Source organism: Triticum aestivum, chromosome 7B (genome assembly GCF_018294505.1).
Source record: "Triticum aestivum cultivar Chinese Spring chromosome 7B, IWGSC CS RefSeq v2.1, whole genome shotgun sequence".
NCBI classification, from domain to species: domain Eukaryota; kingdom Viridiplantae; phylum Streptophyta; class Magnoliopsida; order Poales; family Poaceae; genus Triticum; species Triticum aestivum.
The window spans coordinates 692,510,511-692,534,403 of NC_057813.1; the positions used below are offsets into that span (position 1 = coordinate 692,510,511).

Sequence of the window (23,893 nt, forward strand, 5' to 3'; positions counted from 1 at the left end):
TTCAATCTACGACGTTAGCATTCATGTGGTCCCTACCTTTGATGGCGAGCCATCTACATCGATTTACATAAATTTATGACATGCACCACCAGCTTAGGTGGGAAGAAGGGCAAGCAGCAAAGACAGTCTTGAGCAATGCTTATTGGGGCTTATGATAAATTTCTTCTTCCGTTGCAACGCACGGGCATGTTTGCTAGTTCTTTGTAACAAAACTCAGTCTGTCTACAGTCGTTTGATGCGAACGGACGATTGTGATCGGATTGGAAGTGGGCTCGATCCGTGGACCTGCGGATGGACCAATGAATGAGCGACGAGAATCCATCGGTGGGTGCCTTTTCGATTTCTGGTCTCTCTCATTGAATCCAAGCGCCCCAACCACATCCATCTCTCTCTCTCTCTGTCTCTCTCTCTCCTGCGACTCCTCACCACCGCCGCCGCCATCGCAAACTGCGCCGGCTGATTCCGGCGACTCACGGCGGCGCGCAGCACACATCCGTGCTCGCTTCGCTACACTCCGTCCTCTCCTCCGTCCAGATTCGTCGCTCCGCTCCCATCCCCTCCTCCGTGGCTAGGCTAGGGTTTCGGCCTCCCCATCTCCGGCCACCGGAGCCCCTTCCTTCCCCTTCTCCAGCCGGCGGACGCCCCTCCCCTCCCATCCCGTCATCAGGAGAGGAGAGGAGAGGAGAGGGAGATCCAGCAGGGCAGGCCATGGCGCCGGCCAGAACCGCGCCGGGACTGAACTGGACCAAGATCGTGTCGTCAGGAAACCAACCCCATGGAGCTGCTCTCTGTTGCTCCTCCAGGTACGACCCTAGACGCCATCAAGGTCTTCGATTCCCATCCCTTCCCTGATGTGATTTGATTTCCTCTTCCTCAGGTTGGCAGGCAGGTGCACTGATTATCCATCACTAGCAGCGCCATGGACCAGCTAAAGATCTGATCAACACAGCTCGCTATATATCTTGGAGGTGGTTGAACATGTATTCTTGGATTGAATATAAAAATGCCATCTTCCGTTAAGTTGCACCCACAATACATATTTCCCTATCTTTATTCCCTGCTAGCTCATAAGCGTTGTGTTTGTGTATGCAGCCACAAACATCCCATGTCCATGTTGTGGCAACGCAAAGTCCAGTCAAGTTGTCCAGGGTAGATTGAGTCCTAGTTTTACTTGGTCCTGCAATCGTGCGACGCTCTGGTCACGACCTGTCCGTGAGATGGCATGGGCAAAATGCGCATTGTCCGAGTTTGTTATGCTTGAAAATAGAAGGAAGGAAACAGAAAAGGGCACAATTTTCACGCGGTCGCAGAGTACTGTCTCTCGTCTTGTTTTCTCTTCTCTGAAGTGTGTTAGTCAGGGACACTACTGGAGACTAGCGAGAGGGATTTCCACCAATTAATATTCAATCTGATCTTGCTGTGATTTAGGGCCTGCATCCAACATGTTCAACTCCCAGATTTTATTAAGAACGCCAAGCCATACATGCACCATATATGCAAAAACCTGATGGCTTGCACTCTAGCTGGGTACACAGCTAGATTGTTTGACACATGCATGACTTATTTCTATCCACATTGCCTGCCCTGTTATGCTTTGTTTTCCCTGCTCAATTAATGGCTCAACATGATGGACTTAATCAGTGAAAGGCTTGTTTTGTTTCTCAACGAAATAAAAATGCCACTTAGTGCTCTCTAGCAGTATATTTACTTCGATTATCTAAAGCCACATGAGTGAGCTGCTCAACTAGTGATGCAGTTTGGGTTGCTGTGAGATTCAATTCAATGGTCTTGTACTTATCCAGGTAAACAGTTGATGCTCCTGTTTACTACTCCCTCTATAAACTAATATAAGATCGTTTAGTTCACTAAAATAGTGATCTAAACGATCTTGTATTAATTTACACAGGGAGTAGTTTCTAAAGCCTCGAGTAATCTGCTTAGTTTTTTAACATGGTTGATTTGTACCCGTTTTATAAAATTGATCTACTTGTTTACATAATCCTTTTTGGATGTTCAGTTTCTTGTATAAATGAATACGCAGCAACATTTTTTTGTTCAAGCAAACTCAAATTTCTCTTTGTTGTTTCTATGATGTTACTTTGGTCCACCGATTAGGTGTATAGACTAATTGTGATTTTTTTTTTGCTGCAGCAAAAAGTTTTGGATGCAGACAACCGTGCCGTGTTGGTTTCTTCATAGTACACGTGCTGCCAGCCGTGTAGGTTCCACTCTCCCAGCCATGTGATGCCAGCGATTTCGCTCGCCACGCTGTGAATGCGGCGGTGGCGATACCCGCCCTCGGCTACAACTTGCACTAGATTTGGCCTCTGGATGGATGCTATGGTTCCTGTAATGTTGCTCTGTTGGGTGAGTTAATTAGTACACATGTGTGGTCTCGTGCTTTCTCGTTGTGTATTTGCATAGAATGCTTATTTGTTACAAGGCATCTGCTTAATCCGAATTATTTACATGGTGCCTCTCTGCATTGTTAGTTTATTGACCAAAGTTTATCATATGGATTGTTCTGTATTGTTCATTGCCTTCAACCCATATGCGGAACAGAGGGTTGTGACATATACCAAGTTGCCAACATAGCCTAGAGCACCAAACTGTGCAGCTATACTTTAAGAGTCAGGGATCAAGAGCTGGCATTACTGCATGTGCTTGCAGAAGCACATGATCTGTCTAAATGGCTTGCTTCATTGATCTCGCAAGTGAATTCTATAGTCGTGGAAACAATAGCGTACTGAACAAATGCATCTCTACCTATGTTTTTGCACATTGTTCAGCTGTCTGAACAAATGCATCTCTACCTAGCGTAATGATTATATTTAGTTCTTATTCTTCATTAGGTTCTCTCAAGCTGGATATTGGAGGACACTAAAGGCTGCGGTCATGGGCCACATTCTCTTGCGGAACTTTCTTATTGGCTTCATAGCAGCAATCTCCAGGATCTTTCTATGGTAAAATCTTTTTGTCTTGTAAATCCTGTCCTCTCGAGTTATGTTGTTTTATGAGTTTTCCATTCAAGTAACAATTTCATTCTTATTACACTACAACTGTAATGTTTCCATTCAAGTTACTGATGGTTGGTCTACAATTACTAGAAGGCATTTCCTAATTTGGTCCCTTCAACTGATGTTTTGATAGTTTTGATGAAAGATATCTGCCATTTCAATATTTTCAGGAATTCAAGGGTTATGTCTTCAAGATCATGAGTGGTTGCAATAAGCTGGGCTTCCCTATGAAGCAAGAAGTGCTAACTTCTGGTACGCCATCTGCTTCACAGGGGTATAACTTTATTTTGATGTCACTTCTTACAACTAGCCAAAGCTCAAGAATATTAGTCCGTAATCATATCATCTTTTCTATCTTGTTGTGGTCCATCAAGGGCAACGGTGGTGGCCAGGCCATGTGGGTCCATTTATCTTGTTGTGGTCCATGAAGGGCAACGGTGGCCAGGCCAGGCCATGTGGGTCCTCAGGAAAGGAAGGAATGGATCTCCTGTGTATCTAGGTGATGCTGGTTAAATATGTATTGGATTTAGTAGAAATGCCATCTTCCATTAAGTTAACCCAGTTGCTCCCACCATATTTCCCTATCTTTATTTCCTGATAGCTCATAAGCATTGTGTATGCAGCCAGAAACATCCCATGTTCATGTTGTGGCAAGGCAAAGTCCAGTCAAGTTGTTCAGGGTAGATTGAGTCATAGTTTTACTTGGTCTTGTAATCATGCGAGGCTCTGGCCACGACCTGTCTTTGGGATGGCATGGGTAAAATGGATCGTGGGCAGCGCATTGTCCGAGTTTGTTATGCTTGAGAATAGAAGGAAGTAGACAGAAAAAGGCGCAATTTTCACGCGGTCACAGAGTACTGTCTCTCGTTTCTGTTTTCTCTTCTCTGAAGTGTGTTCGTCAGGGCCTCTGCTGGAGACTAGCGAGGGAGTTCCACCAATATTCAATCTGATCTTGTTGCAATTTAGGGCCTGCATCCGACATGTTCAACTTCAAGATTTTATTAAGAACACCAAGCCATACATATAAATGCATGTTAATAATCTTCTATATATATGCAAGACCTGATTGCTTGCACCAGTTAGGTACACAGCTAAATAGTTTCACACCTGCATGGCTTGTTTCTATCCATCAATCCACATTCCCTGCTCTGTTATGCCTTGTTTGCCCTGCTCAATAATTAGCTCATCGTGATGGACTTAATCAGTGAAGACTTGTTTTATTTCTCAACAAAATAAAAACGCTAGTTAGTGCTGTCCTGCAATTTATTTACTTAGATGATCTAAAGCCACATGAGTGAGCTTCTCAACTAGTGCTGCAGTTTGGTTGCTGTGAGATTCAATTCAATGGTCTTGTACATATCCGAGTAAACAGTTGATGCTCCTGATTACTACTCCCTTTGTAAACTGATATAAGATCGTTTAGTTCACTAAAATAGTGATCTAAACGATCTTATATTTGTTAGAGGGATTTTAGTGAACTAAATGATCTTATATCAGTTTACAGAGGGATTAGTTTCTAAAGCGTCGAGTGTTCTGCTTAGTTGTTGAACAGGGCTGATTTGTACAACTGAACATGCCGTCGATTCTGCTCACGATGCTGTGACCGCGGCGGTGGCGATGCCCGCCCTCGGCTACAACTTGCACAGGATTTGGTCTCTGGATGGATGCTATGCTTCCCATGATGTTGCTCTGTTGGGTGACTCAGTACACATGTGTGCTCTCATGCTTTCTTGTTGGTGTATTTTTATAGAATGCTTATTTGTTACTCCCTCTGTCCCACAATATAAGACGTTTTTGCAAGCTAAAACAACTTGCAAAAGCATCTTATATTATGGGACGGAGGGAGTAGACGACAGCTGCCTAATCTGAATTATCAACACAGTGCCTCTCTAGATTGTTAGTTTATTGAATGAAGTAGATCATATGGAATGTTCTGTATTGTTCATTGCCTTCAACCCAGATGCGGAACAGAGGGTTGTGACATATACCAAGTTGCCAACATAGCCTAGGACACCAAACTGTGCAGCTACTTTAAGAGTCAGGGATCAATTGACATAACTGGATGTGCTTGCAGAAGCATATCACCTGTGTAAATGGGTTGCTTCTGTGATCTTGCAAGTGAATTCTTTAGTCGTGGAAACAATAGCGTACTGAACAAATGCATCTCTACATAAGTTTCTGCACATATTGTCCAGCCGCCTGTCTAACATACTGATTTTGTTTAGTTCTTATTCCTGGTTAGGTTCTCTCAAGCTGGATATTGGAGAACACTAAAGGCTGCGGTCAATGGCCACTTTCTCTTGTTGAACTTTCTTATTGGCTTCATAGCACCAATCTCCAGGATCTTTCAATGGTAATACCTTTTTTTCCTGTAAACCCCGTCCTCCTGAGTTATGTTGGTATATGAGTTTTCCATTCAAGTAGACAAGTAACATTTTCATTCTTATTACACTACAACTGCAATGTTTCCGTTCAAGTTACTAATGGTTGGTCTGCATTTACTAGAAAGCATTTCCTAGTTTGGTCCCTTCAACTGATATTTTGATAGTTTTGATGAAAGATATCTGCCATTTCCCGTATTTTCAGGAATTCAAGGGTTATGTATTCAAGATCATGAGTGGTTGCGATAAGCTGGGCTTCCCTATGAAGCAAGAAGTGCTAACTTCTGGTCCGCCATCTGCTTCACAGGGGTATAACTTTATTTCCATGTCACATCTTACAACTAGCCAAAGCTCAAGAATATTAGTTTGTAATCTATCTTGTTGTGGTCCATCAAGGTCAACGGCGGTGGCCAGACCATGTGAGTCCATTCCTGATGTGTCCTCCCTCGCGTTTCTTGCACGGGCAGAATTACCTTGGCGGGTAGAGCATACGACGAAAAAGGTGCGGCGGCGCTAGAGTGCGGCCAGCTGATCGAGGGAGCTTGGAACGATGCTCGGTGGAATGTCGTTATGAGCGTGGAGATGCTGCTCCGGTATGATTCATTTGAATTGTTTACTTTCAGTCTAATATTCTCAATGCTGCCTTAATGAACACATGTAATTTTGTTTGAGAGCCTATCATAGTTGCACTTATAATTTAATAATCCGAGCAATCTATTTTTAATCCAGAAATACAAATTCTTCTTAAAGGGAAACTAATATAGAAGTTATTGTAAGCCGATACACAGTACTGGAAGTGGTAGTATGAGGGAAATCAAGCACATTTCTGATGGGGAAGAAAAAAGTGACTCTCCATAAGGAAAGAATGGATCTCCTATGTATTTAGGTGATGTTGGTTCGTTAAATATATACCTTTACCTTTTTTGTAATATAAAGAGTTGCATCTGAACCTGGTGAAACGACTTGAGAATATAGAATATAGGGTCGTGCATGAAATGATGTTGAATATGTCATCTTTTATTTTATTTTGAACACGATGCTGAACTGGTTCTCATTGCACTCATGTAAATTGTGTCATCTTCCACAATGTTGGCATGTGATCCAAATAAATTGCACACCCTATATTTTTTGGCATTTTTTTGACATAAGATCCTTCGTTTCAAACAAAAGTACACTCAATATGTGTATTCTGTGCCGATAGTTAATTCTTATGCCGCGTTTCATGCCAAATTTCATTGAAAACAAGCCCACCAAAGAGTCGTTGAGTTTGAACAAGTCGATGGTATACACAAAACATAATGACTTGAAGTACAATGCATAATAGAGTGATGCACCGACATAGTGGGCTCTGATAAGTATGCACACGACAGGATGACAAGGCACCGAAGAATAGAAGTGGTGGTTGCCTTGCAAAGGGAAACACGGAAAACACGACTTTTGCCACGAGGCATTAAAAACATGGAGTTAGGCACCTCTAATTAATCTTCCTCGATATATTTTACTGTTTCGTAGTAGTGCACGGGCATCGACCTAGTATAAGTGGCCGACCCCTTAGTGTGTTCGCAATTTCTGGAGGTGTTCCGTGCCTCAAAAGCTTACATGATCAATGTCTGTGTGGAGGGTCTACATGTGCATCCGTCTCCTAGGATTTTGCCTCCTTTGTCTCGTGATGATCAAGCCAGCGAGGATAGCAAGAATGGAGAAGATACTAGCCCACCATTTACTAAGGATGAGTTGGACGCTCTTGGATCCTAGACTCCAGCCTCTGTATCCAAACCGTGTGCCTTGGGATGTGTGGCTCTGATGGGGCTAAAGAGGGTTCCGTTGATCATGTGGATTTTGTTGTGGATGGGATTGTTTTACTGGATTCGTTGGCAAGCCCGCTGGTGTCTGCTAGTTGCTCTAATCTTCCTACCCGCCCTTTGTCTCCCTCACTGTCTATGATTGTTGGTTCCCATAAACAACACCTTTGCACCCTGAAGTTTCTGCCCCTATCCCCAAGAAAAAAGACTTCGGTCAAGAAATCCCCCCCTCGCAGTTGTCTTTCTGGGACCTCAAAGCAATCTTCTGATGGGCTGTTCCGCATGCTTGATGCTTATCTAGGTGAGGTTGTTGGTGGTGACCACAGTGAGTATATTGCGACGTCTCCCACGACACGTTATACAGCTATGAAGACTCTTGTTTCTACTGCTCGCAAGAGTAGGCGCCCTTGCATTGTTGGTGAATCTGTTCTGGTGTGCAATGAACGTCGTGCTGCAGACGACCTTGGCTTGTCAGGTAATATTGCATCATCTTCCCCTAAATTTCTAGTCCTTCCTTCCTGATCATTTTGATTCTCATTTATTTAGCGTTGCTTATGATTTGGGTATTATATTTTATTCTCCTAGTTGTAACATGTCTAGTTTACTTTATCCATGCTAATGAAGTAGCTCAAGCTTCTCTAGCTAAATTGTGTGTGGTTCGACTAAGGGTGTGGTGCTTGCTGGGTAGGAGGTCCAGGATGGTAGTGGCCACTTGGGTCCTTGCGCTTTTCCTCATTCTATACAATCTAATAGTTGGGTGGCCCCTAGTAGGTATAGTCTCCGTATCAAAAACCTTTCTTATAGATGATTCTTTTTCTGGAACATGAGAGATTTTTGCACTAGGGGGTGCCGTAACCAACATAGAGATTATGTTGGTGATGTCCATGTTGATTTGGGTTGCCTCCAGGAAACCATAAAATCTACATTTTCTTTGATCACAGGTTTGTTTTGTTTTGTGTGTAGGTGGTTTCCTACTTCTGGTCACTCTAGTGATTGGGGCTAAAGTGGAGGTTTTTGATTATGTTGCTTTTTATCATGGGCATATCTTTGCCGGTATGGCGCTTTCTCAGCCAAACCTTAACAAGTTCTGGGAAATGGTAGTTTTGTATGGGCCTGTTGACCATTCCCACATCTGGAATCTTTTTAACTGGTTGGTTCACTTGTGGATGCTTACTTGTTAACATATCTAGTCGATAATTGATATACTGAAACTGCTAGTTGGGTCCGCATGTAGAGGTTGATACCTGTAGCTATTGTGGTGATTTTGAATTGCTTTGTGTCTTGTTGCTTGTGCTTTTTTTGGGGAACGTAGCAGAAATTCAAAATTTTCCTACGTGTCACCAAGATCTATCTATGGAGAAACCAACAATGAGGGAAAGGAGAGTGCATCTACATACCTTTGTAGATCGCTAAGCGGAAGCGTTCAAGAGAACGGGGTTGAAAGAGTCGTACTCGTCGTGATCCAAATCACCGGAGATCCTAGTGCCGAACGGACGGCACCTCCGCGTTCAACACACGTACTACCCGGTGACGTCTCCCATGGCTTGATCCAGCAAGGTGAGAGGGAGAGGTTGAGGAAGACTTCATCTAGCAGCAGCACAACGGCGTGGTGGTGATGGAGGAGCGTGGTGATCCAGCAGGGCTTCGTCAAGCACCGCGGGAGAGGAGGAAGAGAGGTAGGGCTGCGCCAAGGAGAGGTCAAACTCATCTGTTGGCAGCCCCAAAACCCTCAAGTATATACAGGGGGAGGGGAGGGGGTTGCGCCCCCTCTAGGGTTCCCTCCCCAGGGGTGGCGGCAGCCCCAGATCCCATCTGGGTGGCGGCCAGAGGGGGAGAGAGGGGAGGCGCGCCTGGGGTGGGCCTTAGGGCCCATCTGCCCTAGGGTTTGCCCCCTCCCACTCTCCCTTGCGCCTTGGGCCCCTTGTGGGGGGCGCACCAGCCCACTTGCGGCTGGTCCCCTCCCACACTTGGCCCATGCAGCCCTCCGGGGTTGGTGGCCCCACTTGGTGGACCCCCGGGACCCTCCCGGTGGTCCCGGTACGTTACCAGAAAAACCCGAAACTTTTCCGGTGACCAAAACAGGACTTCCCATATATAAATCTTTACCTCCGGACCATTCCGGAACTCCTCGTGACGTACGGGATCTCATCCGGGACTCCGAACAACATTCGGTAACCACATACAAACTTCCTTTATAACCCTAGCGTCATCGAACCATAAGGGTGTAGACCCTACGGGTTCGGGAACCATGCAGACATGACCGAGACGTTCTTCGGTCAATAACTAACAGCGGGATCTGGATACCCATGTTGGCTCCCACATGTTCCACGATGATCTCATCGGATGAACCACGATGTCAAGGACTCAATCGATCCCGTATACAATTCCCTTTGTCTAACGGTATTGTACTTGCCCGAGATTCGATCGTCGGTATGCCGATACCTAGTTCAATCTCGTTACCGGCAAGTCTCTTTACTCGTTCCGTAACACATCATCCCGTGATCAACCCCTTGGTCACATTGTGCACATTATGATGATGTCCTACCGAGTGGGCCCAGAGATACCTCTCCGTTTACACGGAGTGACAAATCCCAGTCTTGATTCGTGCCAACCCAACAGACACTTTCGGAGATACCTGTAGTGCACCTTTATAGCCACCCAGTTACGTTGTGACGTTTGGTACACCCAAAGCATTCCTACGGTATCCGGGAGTTGCACAATCTCATGGTCTAAGGAAATGATACTTGACATTAGAAAAGCTTTAGTATACGAACTACGATCTTTGTGCTAGGCTTAGGATTGGGTCTTGTCCATCACATCATTCTTCTAATGATGTGATCCCGTTATCAACAACATCCAATGTCCATGGTCAGGAAACCGTAACCATCTGTTGATCAACGAGCTAGTCAACTAGAGGCTTACTAGGGACATGGTGTTGTCTATGTACCCACACATGTATCTGAGTTTTCTTTGAATACAATTATAGCATGGATAATAAACGATTATCATAAACAAGGAAATATAATAATAACTAATTTATTATTGCCTCTAGGGCATATTTCCAACATTTTTTCCACATATTCGGTGGTACATAAACGTTCAAAAAGTTAGTCTAAGTTATTATCCGGGATTGATGTGCTATCTTAGTTTGTATTGTTATGTTGGAAAATTGGAATACATTGATAGCATGTGTTTTTCTATTACTTATTGTTACAAGAATTTATATTGACTGTAATGGTGTTGAGCTGTGATTGAAAACATCTAGCAAAATATGTTCCATTTATTTGCTGGGTGTTGGTTCTTCAGCAACACACTACAGTATTTCATTGATTTGGTTGATGCTTGTTTGGTTGATGCTGGTATAATAGGTAGTTGCATGCATTTATTTATCATGCTACCACTAGACTGCCTGATAAAAACTTGCTGAATATATATATCTTTGACTAGCAACTGATGGAATATAGCTCATGTTCATGTAAATTCCCATCCCACTCAAAGTGTGAAACACTTATTCTTCTTCTTTGTACTCAACATCCAGGCATCACACCTGAATATATATATGCACATATTTATGTATGTAGTTATCTGTCACACGCATGAAGCAGTCTTGTTCGTTTTGGGATGTAGTATCACCACTTAATTTGTTCCCTGTCTGCCTCCTTCCTAAAATTCTGACTGTATATATATGGTATGTGTACCATCCATGATATGCACTTGCTCCTGATCTCATGTTGGTCTTGTTTTTATTTCATGGCTTCCTATTCGTGTAGTTCCAATGTCATTGGGTCTTGTTTGTAGAATGATGAGTCACGCCGCAGTTGAAAGTGGGCATAAGTGGGACCGATTGAGCCCATCCCACTTAATCATCTTAGTGGGCACCCTTTGGACAACAGAAAAAAAATAAGTGGGCTATTCCATTTAGCCCTCTGGGAGCCCAATCTACATAGTTTTCTCAAGTAAAAAAGGAAAACGAATTACGGCGCCGCTTTCACGGGATAGGGTTCGATCCGCGCCCCTCTAGTTTGCCTGCAGGTGGCGCAATGCTCCTCCTCTCGCCTCTCTTCTCCCTCGCCTTGTACGACGGAGAACTGACCACCGAGGTAACCCTGCCTCCTGCTCCGTCCTTCCCCTCTCCTCTCATCCAATGACCTTATTCGTGGGCACCTTGGACATAGGATGAAGGAAGGGAGTGATCGTCAGATAGGAGAGATGGGACCATTTCCTCTATCTCTACGATAAAATCATCTGAGAGAGAGAGGAGCTTCGGGCTTATTACAGTTTCAGAGTTGTACTGTACCACCTCAGTGGTGACTGTACCGTCGACATGCCTTGACAGTTTCAGTCTTTCAGAGCTTTGGGCTTTAACAACAACCTATTTCGTTACCTTGATTAAACTTCTTGTTGACTTCCATTTCTTTCCCTTAGCATGTGAATGCCTCTCTGTTTCCTGGAAGATCAATGCTTTTGTTTCATTTTGCTCGAGTGTTTGTTGTGTTCAGCTCAGCTCAGCTCCTTGCCATTTTCATTCAACCAAGAAAGGAATAAGGAATCCTTGATGTTTTTTGTATACTGCTTTTGCCACATCTTTCCTGGTTAATTCTAGCTTGTTGCCTTGTTCTGTGAATTAATTCATGCTACATTTGTTTGGATAGACTAGTATTTATAAGGTCAAGGGCCTGTGCTGGAGACTTTATTCAAGTTTCTTTGATGTTAACTGCTTGCACACCAATATCCTTATATACAATTGTTTTTTATGTATAGGGTAAGAACATGATTTCAACGATAGAGTATGATAAGTTACAACAAGTGCATAATTACAGACTTATTTATGTGTGCAAAAATGGTGAAACCCCTTGCCGCATTATACCGGCAATCTATGGTTTATTTTTTTTTAATAGTAGCCTACTGAAAGTTTTTAAAAGAAAAATAAGGGCTTATGTTTTTCCAGCCCAACCAACTGGAGATGTACAAAAGTACCAATGTCCAATGAGAAGCCGAACGAACACGTGTAGAAGTCTAGATGTAGGCTGCTAGTGTTAATGAGGTCCTTCCAAGTTTGTTTCTAGAATAGTAGTACCCTTTATTACTATGTATAAAATAGAGAAAAAAACTTCTTGTCAATACACACCTGATCCCATTTTTTCTGTAGTAGTCAGTGTTAGATTCCATCGCAATGTTTTGAAACATTTAATTTCACACAAGTCATCCCTTTCGTCTGTTGACTATTTTGTTTCTTCCAAAAAGCTTCCTCTTTTGATTTCTGACAAAGATGTCTTAGCAAAACGATAGCCAGTTGTTTCGGTGTTGGACAAAGATGTGTGTTTATGCATGGTTTTGATTCGATTGCTTGCACATATCAAAGACTTTCTAGCATCATTATCCAAAGGCATTTTGAGCTCAGTGTTTGTGCCAAGTCAAATATGCTCATCTCCTCGCCTTGTCATTTCCAGCAGTGCTACCTTGGAGATCATGCAAGGATCATGAACATGCTTAATTTTTCATTTTGACGTTGTCGGTTCGTTCGTTCTTTGCCCCATGCTTGACAAATATGAAGGATTTATAGTTTTGCTAGTGCTAATAGATTTTAGTTGTTTTTCAGGTCATGTCATGGTAGTAGTTTAGTAGTACATAGATCAAATATATAGAGAGAGCTAGTATCTTATAATGCTTAGACAAACTATATTCATTCTCTCAATTGTTAAGTTGAAAATACATGAAGATATGTGTTATGACTGAACTATTGTGTGGATGGGCTGGTGTGGGATATATACTACATTGTCCTGCTCCTCTGTACTCTTGTTGTGGGCAGCTGCTGATCCTTTGTTTGTTTGATTTTTTTTGTATGTTTGGAGTGATCATTGAGCAACTTGGCCAAGAACTCGCCCAACCTGAGGGTGGCCCACATCATAATCAAAGAAGATGGTGGTGGATGAGACCGGTGCTGCTTTTGTGATGAGCAAAACAAAAACTTGGTGGTCGCCGGCCGTGGCCTCCTACGCGTGCGCAGCCGTAGCCTTGGCTAGTGGCCTCGGCTACAACTTGCAAAGGGAGCTCCCCCCTTGCTCTGAGCACATGGACATCGAGCCATGGCTATTTTACACCAGGTTTAATGTCCATGTCTGGTTATGGTTTGGACTGGTGGTACAGTCATGGCATAATGACTCCAGGTTATGCTTGGATGGATTTAATCTTTCTAAAATATGAGATTTTTTGTAAAGAGCTAGTCTTGTAGGGTTTCAATTGTCTAAAGATTGTGGTTTTGAGAAGATTGTTACCTTTCTGGTTTTATGGCTGATGTGGTCAGTAGAGATCCATGCGTGTTGTATTTCCTAGTGGTGATATGATGAACTATAGATTTGGAAGTTTGCTTTGTACAACTGCACTATAGAGTTGGATGTTTTTCGTGGTTGCGTGATGTCGATGATGATTACTGTGAAGCTTTCTCAATGTAATCACTAATGATTGCATAACCTACTGCTTTCCTTCTGAGGCATAATGTCCCTCTCAATTCTTCTCTCTTGAAATAGTGGTTTTGCGTGATCCCTTGTGACAGAAATTATTCAGACTTCAAGATGCAAAGGTAAAACAATTTTTGATGCTGCTGTTTAGGTTAGATAGTCACACTTTTATTTCTGTCAATTGCATGGCATGGTATCTAGACTAGGTGTCCTTGATGTTCTCAATATATTCATGCCTTTTTATACCTTGAATGATCCATCAGCATCCTGTAAAGACTAGTCTCACTGATGGTAATATTTATAAGTATACATGTTATCAGAACACACAAAATGAACCCTGTATTGCTTTGTTCATTTCAATTTCGTGTATTGTGCTATTGTTTTACTCCGAGTTGGCCTGATCCGGTTTTTTCCACAAATGCAGGTGCCATTGTTGTTGATTCCATTGTTCATGGCCATCTGAAAAGCTAAGGAACTGTTCAAACCTTGAAATAAACTTGAACACCCTGCAGTTGTGTAATTGAGGTCCGATATGCCTCTCATCCTGCCAATTCCGATTCTCCCCATCCATCTACCTAGCCTCAAAGAGTTAGATTGATTTCTGTTTTGTTCGTTTCGAAGCAGGAGCCCCATGACATCAACAAGAATGACGACGATGATGCGGAGGAGGAGGACCTCAACTACACACCACACAAAGTCCCTATTGTTTGTCGGCAATGGCTTCCTTGCCTGCAGCAGGTAGCATTCGGTTACTGCTGCAAATGCCAACGGAAGAAAATATACATATGAAATGCTACACTTGCACTCAGGAGTGTGAGAAATTTTGCCCAATTTCATTGCCATGTTCATCATGTCATTTACCCACAAATTATCAGTTATTTTATGCTATATGAAGTTGTTCCTCTCTTGATTTTTCATGGTAGACGGAATTGTATGATTTCGGATAGTACTTTATCAAATTCAAACCATACAACATCACCCACGTCCCTCTATGCAGAGCAGTTTGCAACTGAACCCATCTCTAGTACTGGATCTCCAGTACTAGCTTCTTTCATGTGCCCTTGAGTATCCAGCTCAACTGATTCAAGTTCTTGGACAATTAATTAAGCACTATAACAAATTAATGAATGCCCTCCTTGTTCTTCTAGCTAGTATACATTACTACTGGATGGTGATCAATTTTAGCCAGCCATTCTTCCATGCCCCCTCTCTCCACCCACTCACTTGATAATCTCCCTGCACCATCAATCCATCTCCTTTAGCAACTAGCTGTTGCAAATGGCACCAGATTTAATTCTGAATGTATGCTTAGTTATTCAGCATGCTTGAAGTCCCAGCCTTTTGTGTCTGGTCAGTTATTTTCGTAGCTCATAATATGCTCAACTTCTCAGGAAAGTAATTGACGTTTTAGCGTTATGGTCACCGAGTTTCCTCTTGTTCAGTAGGCGAAAGGGAGGTTATATTGAAACGCTATACTGGTGCCCTTGTTGAAATCGAGTGCCCATGTTGTGTGATATACAATGTTGCTGTGTTGTGTCTCTTGTGTGGCCTAGTTTAATATTATGTTTGTATTTCTGTTTGCGGTTGTGTGCTAGAGTCTAATTAGTTACGTGAATAGTTAACTTTAAGATGTTGATGTGTCATAGAAAAGATGATTTCTTGTGTTGTGTACTTTCGGAAATTAACGCAATGCTAAATGTATGTAGGCTTAAGAAATTGATCAAGGTAAGCCATTATATCTCTTTGCTTGTTTTTTAAATTGTCACTATGTCGGATAATTATTTGATTGTGAAGTAATAGTTCCTTGCTTTTGTCTAGTATTAAGAAACAGTTTGTTGAAACAACCATTAGTCTCTCCTAGCTACAGAAACTGCCTATATGCATTTGCTTAGGCTTGGAGCCTAACTCATGTCTCGGGCATGAACTCTCCCTGCATAATTATTTCTTATCCTGCCTATCAGTCGCTGCAAGGTTTTTTGGTATATGTGTGTATAACTGATGCAAAGCTATCCAATCAGATCTTGGTCTTGTGTGTAAAACAATCAATCCTTCTGTTGTGTGTAATCAATGTGAAGCAATGAAATAAACTTGCTACATGTTGCTTACGAGGCACCATGTAGTTTGTTTGTTTGATTTGATTTGTTTGTTTGTTTGATTTGGAGCAGACCTGGACCCCATGCCCAAGCTCACGAGGTCACCGTTGAGTCCGACCTCCACCTCGATCATGACGACGACGACCCGCACAAGGTCGATCCCTACTTTACCACAAATATGTTCTTTCTTTTGTGAAGTAACAGTTCCTTGCTTTGTGTAATGTTAAGAAACTGTTTGTTGAGACAACAATTATTCTCTCCCGGCTACAGGAACTGTTTATATGCATTTGCTTAGGCTTGGAGCATAACTCATAAATCAGTTACCTGTTTTGCGTATCCTATGAATTTGAGCCTTATCTGTTTGCTATTTCTCCATCTCAAATCTCCATCAGTAAGCTAAAAAAAGACTAGCTAGCTAATCCTCTGTAATTAGCTTGCTTCCCCCATCTCACGCTGAAACCCTAGCTCTTCCCTTGGTGACGGAGAGGCTCACATCATGGATCCTCTCCTCGAAGGTACAAATTTCTCCTACCATTCTCTTATTTTTCTGTTTTCTTCATATACCCATCTGATTCATGCTTTTTTTGTAGACATCAACGGCCAAGGAAGGAGAAGCTGCTGCATAGGTGGTGAGCTGCTGCAGTTCTACCCCTCTGCTACCTTTCTCTACTATCTCTTCTCTGACCCTGACTCGTCTCTTCTCTTCTCTGTAGCCATCCTGTAGCCATGGACGGCACTCATAGCATGTGCGAAGTCTGCTCCTTCCCCGCATGGCTAGTTAGCACTTCTCCCGCCCATGGAAGGTCCACTCCTCACTTTACTCTCCTTGTTTGGTTTGGTTTCTTTCTTTCTTTTTTTGCTCTTTCTGCTTCAAGCATGCTAGAGCACATTCCAATATGTGTCTATGTGGCTCACAAGTTTGGAATATCTAATCTAATAAGGGATTGCAAAGCTACCTTGTGACGTGCAAATTAATTTTCCTGCATCCATAAATCGTAAATTCACTGTTGTTTGCTTGCTTCCCCTGAATGAATTTGTTAATCAAACTAGATGCCTGGTGCAACTCATGTGCCATGTGTCATACGCTCCAAATCAGATGGCTGCTACATGGAGATATATATTTTTCTTCTGCTGCTGCGCCATGTATTATAGATTCCTCCTCTAGCTAGCGTTGGCTATGTCCGGAAGGTGTATTGCTGCTGGTAGCCAGACCACTGTAGTGAGTTACTTAGTTGATGCAGATGCAATAATGCTTTCTTGTCCTGCCTACAAACCGCTGCAAGGTTATTGGTATGTGTGTATAACTGATGCAAGCTATCAAATCAGATATTGATGTTGTGTGTAAAACAATAAAATCTTTTTGCTGTATGTAATAAATGTAAAGCAATCGAATAAACTTGCTATATGTTGCTTAGCTTATTTACGGGAACATTTTTCTTAGGAACAAGAAACCTTGACTGTTGGAATTCAAAAAAAAAGATCATGCGGCCTATATCGATCCCAAGTCTAAGGACTAAATAAGTGTAGACGTGAGGGGGAGTGTTGATTTGCTTAATTTGTTACTTGTCAATGCTTAAGTGTGTGTGTGTGTGTGTTACTAATAGTCTGAAATTCGACAAGTGAAGCAATAGGAGCACATGTGATAGATGTGTCTATTGTGATCTATGTTGTTAATTACCTCACCTAGATCATTTGCTTTTTTCATGGAATGATAATTGCTTCAAGTTATTTTCAAATACTATACATCAACTCACTAGTTACCTATAACCAACCATTTTTACTCCGCTAGACTTATTTGTTTGTTTGATTTGGAGCAGCAGCAGGCACCCTCCGCCGATGACCTGGACCCCATGCCCAAGCTGACGAGGAGGACATCGTCGAGTCTGACGTCCACCTCGACCATGATGACGCCCCGCACAAGGTTGATCCCTACTTCACCACAAATATGTTCTTTCTTTTGTTGTGGTTCAAAATTCTCCTCCCAAGAACATTAGCTATAGGAATAATTAACTTTTAAGATGTCACTGTTGTGTCATAGAAAAGATGATTAATATTTACTGTAGTGTCCAGACTAGGAATACGTGTGTTGTGCCTTGTGCGCTTTCGGAAAGTAATGCAATGCTAAATGTATGTATGCAAGCTTAGGAAACTGAGCAAGGGAAAAGAGTGAGTGTTAACCATTATTATATCTCCTTGCTGGTTTTGTAAACTATAACTGTGTTGGATCATCATTGGATTGTGAAGTAACAACGGTTCCTTGGTTTGTGTTATGATGCTAAGTAACTTTTTGTTTGTTGAAACGACCATCAGTTATACAAAAACTTTTTGTATGCATCATTTGTTTAGCCTTGGAGCATAAGTCATGTATGTGGTATAAACTATAAGAAATAATGTCGTTAGTAGCCAGTTAACTGTTTGCATTTCCTGTAGATTAGAGCAAGCTAGTTGTTTGCTATTTTTCATGCTTACAAGCACCACTTCTCTTACATGCATTGTTGTTGAAATGAGATTATTCAAAACTGAAGGTTATCGTGCCTCTCAAATTTTTACATTTGTTCTATTTACAGTTCAACTACTTGGTCGGTTGCCACTACTCTCTGCCTGATGACCGGTTATGGGCGATCGGCAGAACAAGTGAGTTGACACTAGGTTACTTCCCTGTAAAAAACGATCCCGCCGGAGGGCGGAGGCTGTCCTGGAAGGAGGCCACACATGAGTTATGAGGACCATATGCCTAGGTGGAAGCAGTCTTGAGAACCTTGGCCAAAACAAGGAAGTTTGAGAAGGCTAGTGGTATGAGGAACAACCATGGCTTCAAGGTTTAACTCATGTATGTGTACCATCCATGATATGCACTTACATCCGGATCTCTGTTGGTCTATGCTTGTAGTTCCGACTTGAGCGGTATGCCGTTTCCCATCACACACATGGAGCGGTCTTGTTCTTTTTGTTATATGTTGTGTATGCTCGCCTCATTCCTGAAATTCCAACTACATATATGTGGTCTGTGTACCATCCATGATATGCACTTACATCCGGATCTCATGCTGATCTTGTGTTTGTTTCCAATGATGCCCTCCTACTCTTGGGAGACCCTTTGTCGCCTACATTGATCGTGGTTGTTGTTTATCATATTAAGAAAATTGGTTTGTCATGTGCCCTCAAAACAACTTGATGATATGTATGCATCTTTTTATGTCCAAACAGACTTTCCATCAGAGAGACATCTTTTTATGTCCGAACTGACTCGACGGTCCTTTTGGATTGCCAAAGGAGATGAATGATTGGGAAAGAGGGAGCATGCCACATGCTGAGAGTTGATACATAGCACGTGTGGTCGGTGGTTGTCAAGCCGATCTTCCAGCAGTCCCACACTAGACTTTGTACTGATGAAGTGGGCAGTCCAATCCAGGAGTACATATTAGGTCTGCAAGTTACAAGGCTTGTAATACTTGCAACATGTGTTTGGTGATGATGAGACATGAGAGCTCCAACCAGGCTAGCTAGTGTGGTTTAGTTTGTCTAGCTACCCAATCCCAGTGTTGACGTGGCTGTGAAAAATACATAGAAATCAATCAAAGTGAGATATATGATGATTACAATAATAAAATGCTATCACTAACTGAGTAATATCTTGATCTCCCTCGCAAAACAAAACAAAAAATGTTCACTAGTCTTGCACAAGAAAAGTAAATCTGTTCTTTTGCCTAGTGAAATGTTGACAAAGAATTGCCATGCATTGAAGAATCTAGTCAGATTTGTCAATCTTATACCATATATATTTGGAATCCAGCCACATGTGCCAGTCTCATCACAAAACCTGCTAGCATTTAAGTAGCTGCCACGATCAAAGAAGATGAATCCAGCCAGCCAGCCAGCCTGAGGATACATATCTGTCATCTCTCAGAACTGATAAAACATCTCATGGAACTGATAAAACAGAGAAATTTTAACTCGGTACAACATAGGCCATTAATTGTAAACGCCGTATCTCTCAGAACTTACTTGGGACTTGGAAAGTTTGCTCAAAAACAAAGGAATTTTAACTCTGGTACAACATAGGCCATTGTAAACGTTGTATCTCACGGAACTGACTTGGGACTTGAAACTTTAACTCGGTACAACATAGGGCAATGTAAAAGCCGTGTGAAACCTGTATCACTTGATAATTCCCTTTCTTGGGAACTTAGCATCATCATCATGTCATTAAATGCCCTAAGGATACCCACTGGCCACGGAGCAAGGGCCTAAGTTGCGCCACATCACTGATCCGTAGCACCACGACCTCCTTCTCGTTCTCTTCGTCATGGCTTCTAAGAGCATCATTATCTCTATATATGTCGGCAATGGTCGTCCGTCCGCGTGCGAGGTGCGCGTGTGACTTAGGACTTGGGAGAGAGAGAGGGAAGGAGATGTGCATGCTGCTCATCGACGAGGGGGGAAGATGTACGACAACCACGACGGCAGCCGTTGGTGGAGGGCTCGAGGGGCGGGCGAAGGAAGGACGCCGTGCGTAGGCGGGGATGGATCGAGAAGAAGGAAGGCGTGAGGTGTGCATGCCACGAGCGAGGTGAGTTGGAAGGAGAGGAGGAATTGAGTCATATCTCGCCGCATGGGGAGGCCGTTCAGGGGCTCAAGAACACTTGTGCAGCCTCCGTCACATCCACACGCTTGGGCCGCATCTCCAGTGCAGCGAAGACCTTGACTCGTCTCCCGGCACTTGCGTCGTTAAACTAGTTCACATCATCATGTGATTAAGACTCATAGAGTTCTGCGGTTTGATCATGTTTCGCTTCTGAGAGAGGGTTTTAGTCAATGGGTCTGCAACATTCAGATCCGTATGTACTTCGCAATTCTCTATGTCATATTATAAATGCTGCTTCCACGCTTCACTTGGAGCTATTCCAAATGGTTGCTCCACTATACGTATCCGGTTTGCTACTCAGAGTCATTCGGATAGGTGTTAAAGCTTGCATCGACGTAACCCTTTACGCCGAACTCTTTATCACCTCCATAATCGAGAAACATGTCCTTATTACTCCAAGGACAATTTTGACCGCTATCTGGTGATCCACTCCTTGATCACCTTTGTACCCTCTTGCCAGACATGTGGCAAGGCACACATCAGGTGCGGTACACAGCATAGCATACTATACAGCCTACGTCTAAAGCATAGGGGACGACCTTCGTCCTTTCTCTCTTTTCTGCCGTGGTCGAGCTTTAAGTCTTAACTTCATACCTTACATCTCAGGCAAGAACTCCTTCTTTGACTGATCCATCTTGAACACCTTTAAGATCATGTCAAGGTATATGCTCATTTGAAAGTACCATTAAGCGGTTTTGATCTATCCTCATAGATCTTGATGCTCAATGTTCAAGTAGCTTAATCCAGGTTTTCACTTGAAAAACATTTTTCAAATAACCCTATATGCTTTACAGAAAATTCTACATCATTTCTGATCATCAATATGTCAACGACATATACTCATCAGAAATTCTATAGTGCTCCTAGTCACTTCTTTGGAAATACAAGTTCCTCACAAACTTTGTATAAACCCAAAATCTTTGATCATCTCATCAAAGCGTACATTCCAACTTCAAGATGCTTGCTCCAGTCCTTAGAAGGATCGCTGGAGCCAGCATACCTTTTAGCATCCTTAGGATCGACAAAAACTTTCTGATTGTATCACATACAACCTTTCCTTACGAAGACTGGTAAGGAAACTTGTTTTGACATCCATCTGCTAGATTTCATAAATGCAGCTAATGCTAACATGATTCCGACGGACTTAAGCATCGCTACGGATGAGAAAAACTCATCGTAGTCAACTCCTTGAACTTGTGAAAAACTCTTCGCCACAAGTCGAGCTTCATAGATGGTGACATTACCATCCACGTCCGTCTTCTTCTTAAAGATCCATTTATCTCAATGACTTGCCGATCTTCGGGCAAGTCCACCAAAGTTCATGCTTTGTTCTGATACATGGATCCTATCTCGGATTTCATGGCTTCTAACCATTTGTCAGAATTTGGGCCCACCATTGCTTCTCCATAGCTCGTAGGTTCATTGTTGTCTAGCAACATGACCTTCAAGACAGGATCACCGTACCACTCCGAAGCAGTACGCGTCCTTGTCGTCCTACGAGGTTCGGTAGTGACTTGATCCAAAGCTTCATGATCACTATCATAAGCTTCCACTTCAATTGATGTAGGTGCCACAAGAACAACTTCCTGTGCCCTGCTACACACTAGTTGAAGTGATGGTTCAATAACCTTATCAAGTCTCCACCATCCTCCCACTCAATTCTTTCGAGAGAAACTTTTCCTCGAGAAAGGACCCGTTTCTAGAAACAATCACTTTTGCTTCCGGATCTGAAATAGGAGGTATACTCAACCATTTTGGGTATCCTATGAAGATGTATTTATCCGTTTTGGGTTCGAGCTTATCACGATGAAACCTTTTTCACATAAGCGTCGCAGCCCCAAACTTTTAAGAAATGACAGCTTAGGTTTCTCCAAACCATAGTTCAAATGGTGTCGTTTCAACGGAATTATGTGGTGCCCTATTAAAGTGAGTGCGGTTGTCTCTAATGCCTAACCCATGAACGATAGTGGTAATTTGATAAGAGAAATCATGGTACGCATCATATCCAATAGGGTGCAACTATGATGTTAGGACACACCATCACACTATGGTGTTCCAGGCGGTATTAATTGTGAAACAATTTCCACAATGTCTTAATTGTGTGCCAAAACTCGTAACTCAGATATTCATCTCTATGATCATATCATAGACATTTTATCCTCTTGTCACGAAGATCTTAAACTTTACTCTGAAATTACTTGAACCATTCAATAATTCAGACTTGTGTTTCATCAAGTAAATATACTCAACATCTACTCGAATCATCTGTGAAGTAAGAACATAACGGTATTCACCGCATGCCTCAGCACTCATTGGACTGCACACATCAAAATGTGTTACTTCCAACAAGTTGCTATCTTGTTCCATCTTACTGAAAACGAGGCTTTTCAGTCATCTTGCCCATGTGGTATGATTTCCATATCTCAGGTGATTCAAAATCAAGTCAGTCCAAACGATCCATCTGCATGGAGTTTCTTCATGCATATATACCAATAGACATGGTTCGCATGTCTCAAACTTTTCAAAACCGAGTGAGTCCAAAGATCCATCAACATGGAGCTTCTTCATGCATTTTATACCAATATGACTTACATGGCAGTGCCACAAGTAAGTGGTACTATCATTACTATCTTATATCTTTTGGCATGAAAATGTGTATCACTACGATCGAGATTCAATAAACCATTCCTTTAGGTGCAAGACCATTGAAGGCATTATTCAAATAAATTGAGTAACCATTATTCTCCTTAAATGAATAACCGTATTATGATAGACATAATCCAATCATGTCTATGCTCAACGCAAACACCAAATAACAATTATTTTGGCTTAACACCAATCTCGATGGTAGAGGGAGCGTGCGATGCTTGATCACATCAACCTTGGAAACACTTCCAACACATATCGTCAGCTCACCTTTAGCTAGTCTCTGTTTATTCCGTAGCTTTTATTTCGAGTTACTAACACTTAGCAACCAAACCGGTATCTAATACCCTGGTGCTACTAGGAGTACTAGTAAAGTACACATTAACATAATGTATATCCAATATACTTCTATCGACCTTGCCAGCCTTCTTATCTACCAAGTGTCTAGGGTAATTCTGCTCCAATGGTTCTTCCCCTTATTACAGAAGCACTTAGTCTCGGGTTTGGGTTTAACCCTGGGTTTCTTCACTGGAGCAGCAACTGATTTGCCGTTTCATGAAGTACCCCTTCTTGCCCTTACCCTTCTTGAAACTAGTGATTTTCACTAACCATCAACAATTGATGCTCCTTCTTAATTTCTACTTTTGCGGTGTCAAACATCGCGAATGTCTCAAGGATCATCATATCTATCCTTGATATGTTATAGTTCATCACGAAGCTCTAGCAGCTTGGTGGCAATGACTTTGGAGAAACCTCACTATCTCATCTGGAAGATCAACTCCCACTCGATTCAAGTGATTGTTGCACTCAGACAATCTGAGCACAAGCTCAACGATTGAGCTTTTCTCCCT

At 42.5% G+C, this 23,893-nt stretch overlaps 1 protein-coding gene across 35 annotated transcripts; it reads left to right on the top strand.

Moving 5' to 3' along the window:
• Positions 1-333: 333 nt before the first annotated feature.
• Positions 334-18,794, top strand: LOC123157546 (uncharacterized). 35 transcript variants are annotated; one of them, XR_006479048.1, is made up of 19 exons: positions 334-803; positions 878-968; positions 2,152-2,367; positions 2,853-2,963; positions 3,188-3,291; positions 3,392-3,516; positions 4,559-4,729; positions 5,260-5,370; positions 5,604-5,707; positions 5,795-5,991; positions 6,128-7,675; positions 13,053-13,304; positions 14,083-14,183; positions 14,283-14,396; positions 15,824-16,266; positions 16,342-16,380; positions 16,465-16,554; positions 17,569-17,672; positions 18,319-18,794. XR_006479048.1 is itself a non-coding variant. In XM_044575834.1 (11 exons), exons 3-9 carry the CDS (start codon positions 2,275-2,277, stop codon positions 5,632-5,634), a joined length of 735 nt encoding a protein of 244 aa, XP_044431769.1. In that variant the 5' UTR covers positions 339-803; positions 878-968; positions 2,152-2,274; the 3' UTR covers positions 5,635-5,707; positions 5,795-5,991; positions 7,502-8,742. The 35 variants fall into 35 exon arrangements, 4 of the variants coding, with proteins under 4 accessions (XP_044431766.1, XP_044431769.1, XP_044431768.1 ...); XR_006479040.1 differs by having other exon boundaries at positions 335-803; positions 13,053-14,183; positions 15,824-15,905; positions 16,022-16,266; XR_006479043.1 differs by having other exon boundaries at positions 335-803; positions 13,053-14,183; positions 15,824-15,905; positions 16,144-16,266.
• The last annotated feature ends 5,099 nt before the right edge of the window (positions 18,795-23,893 follow it).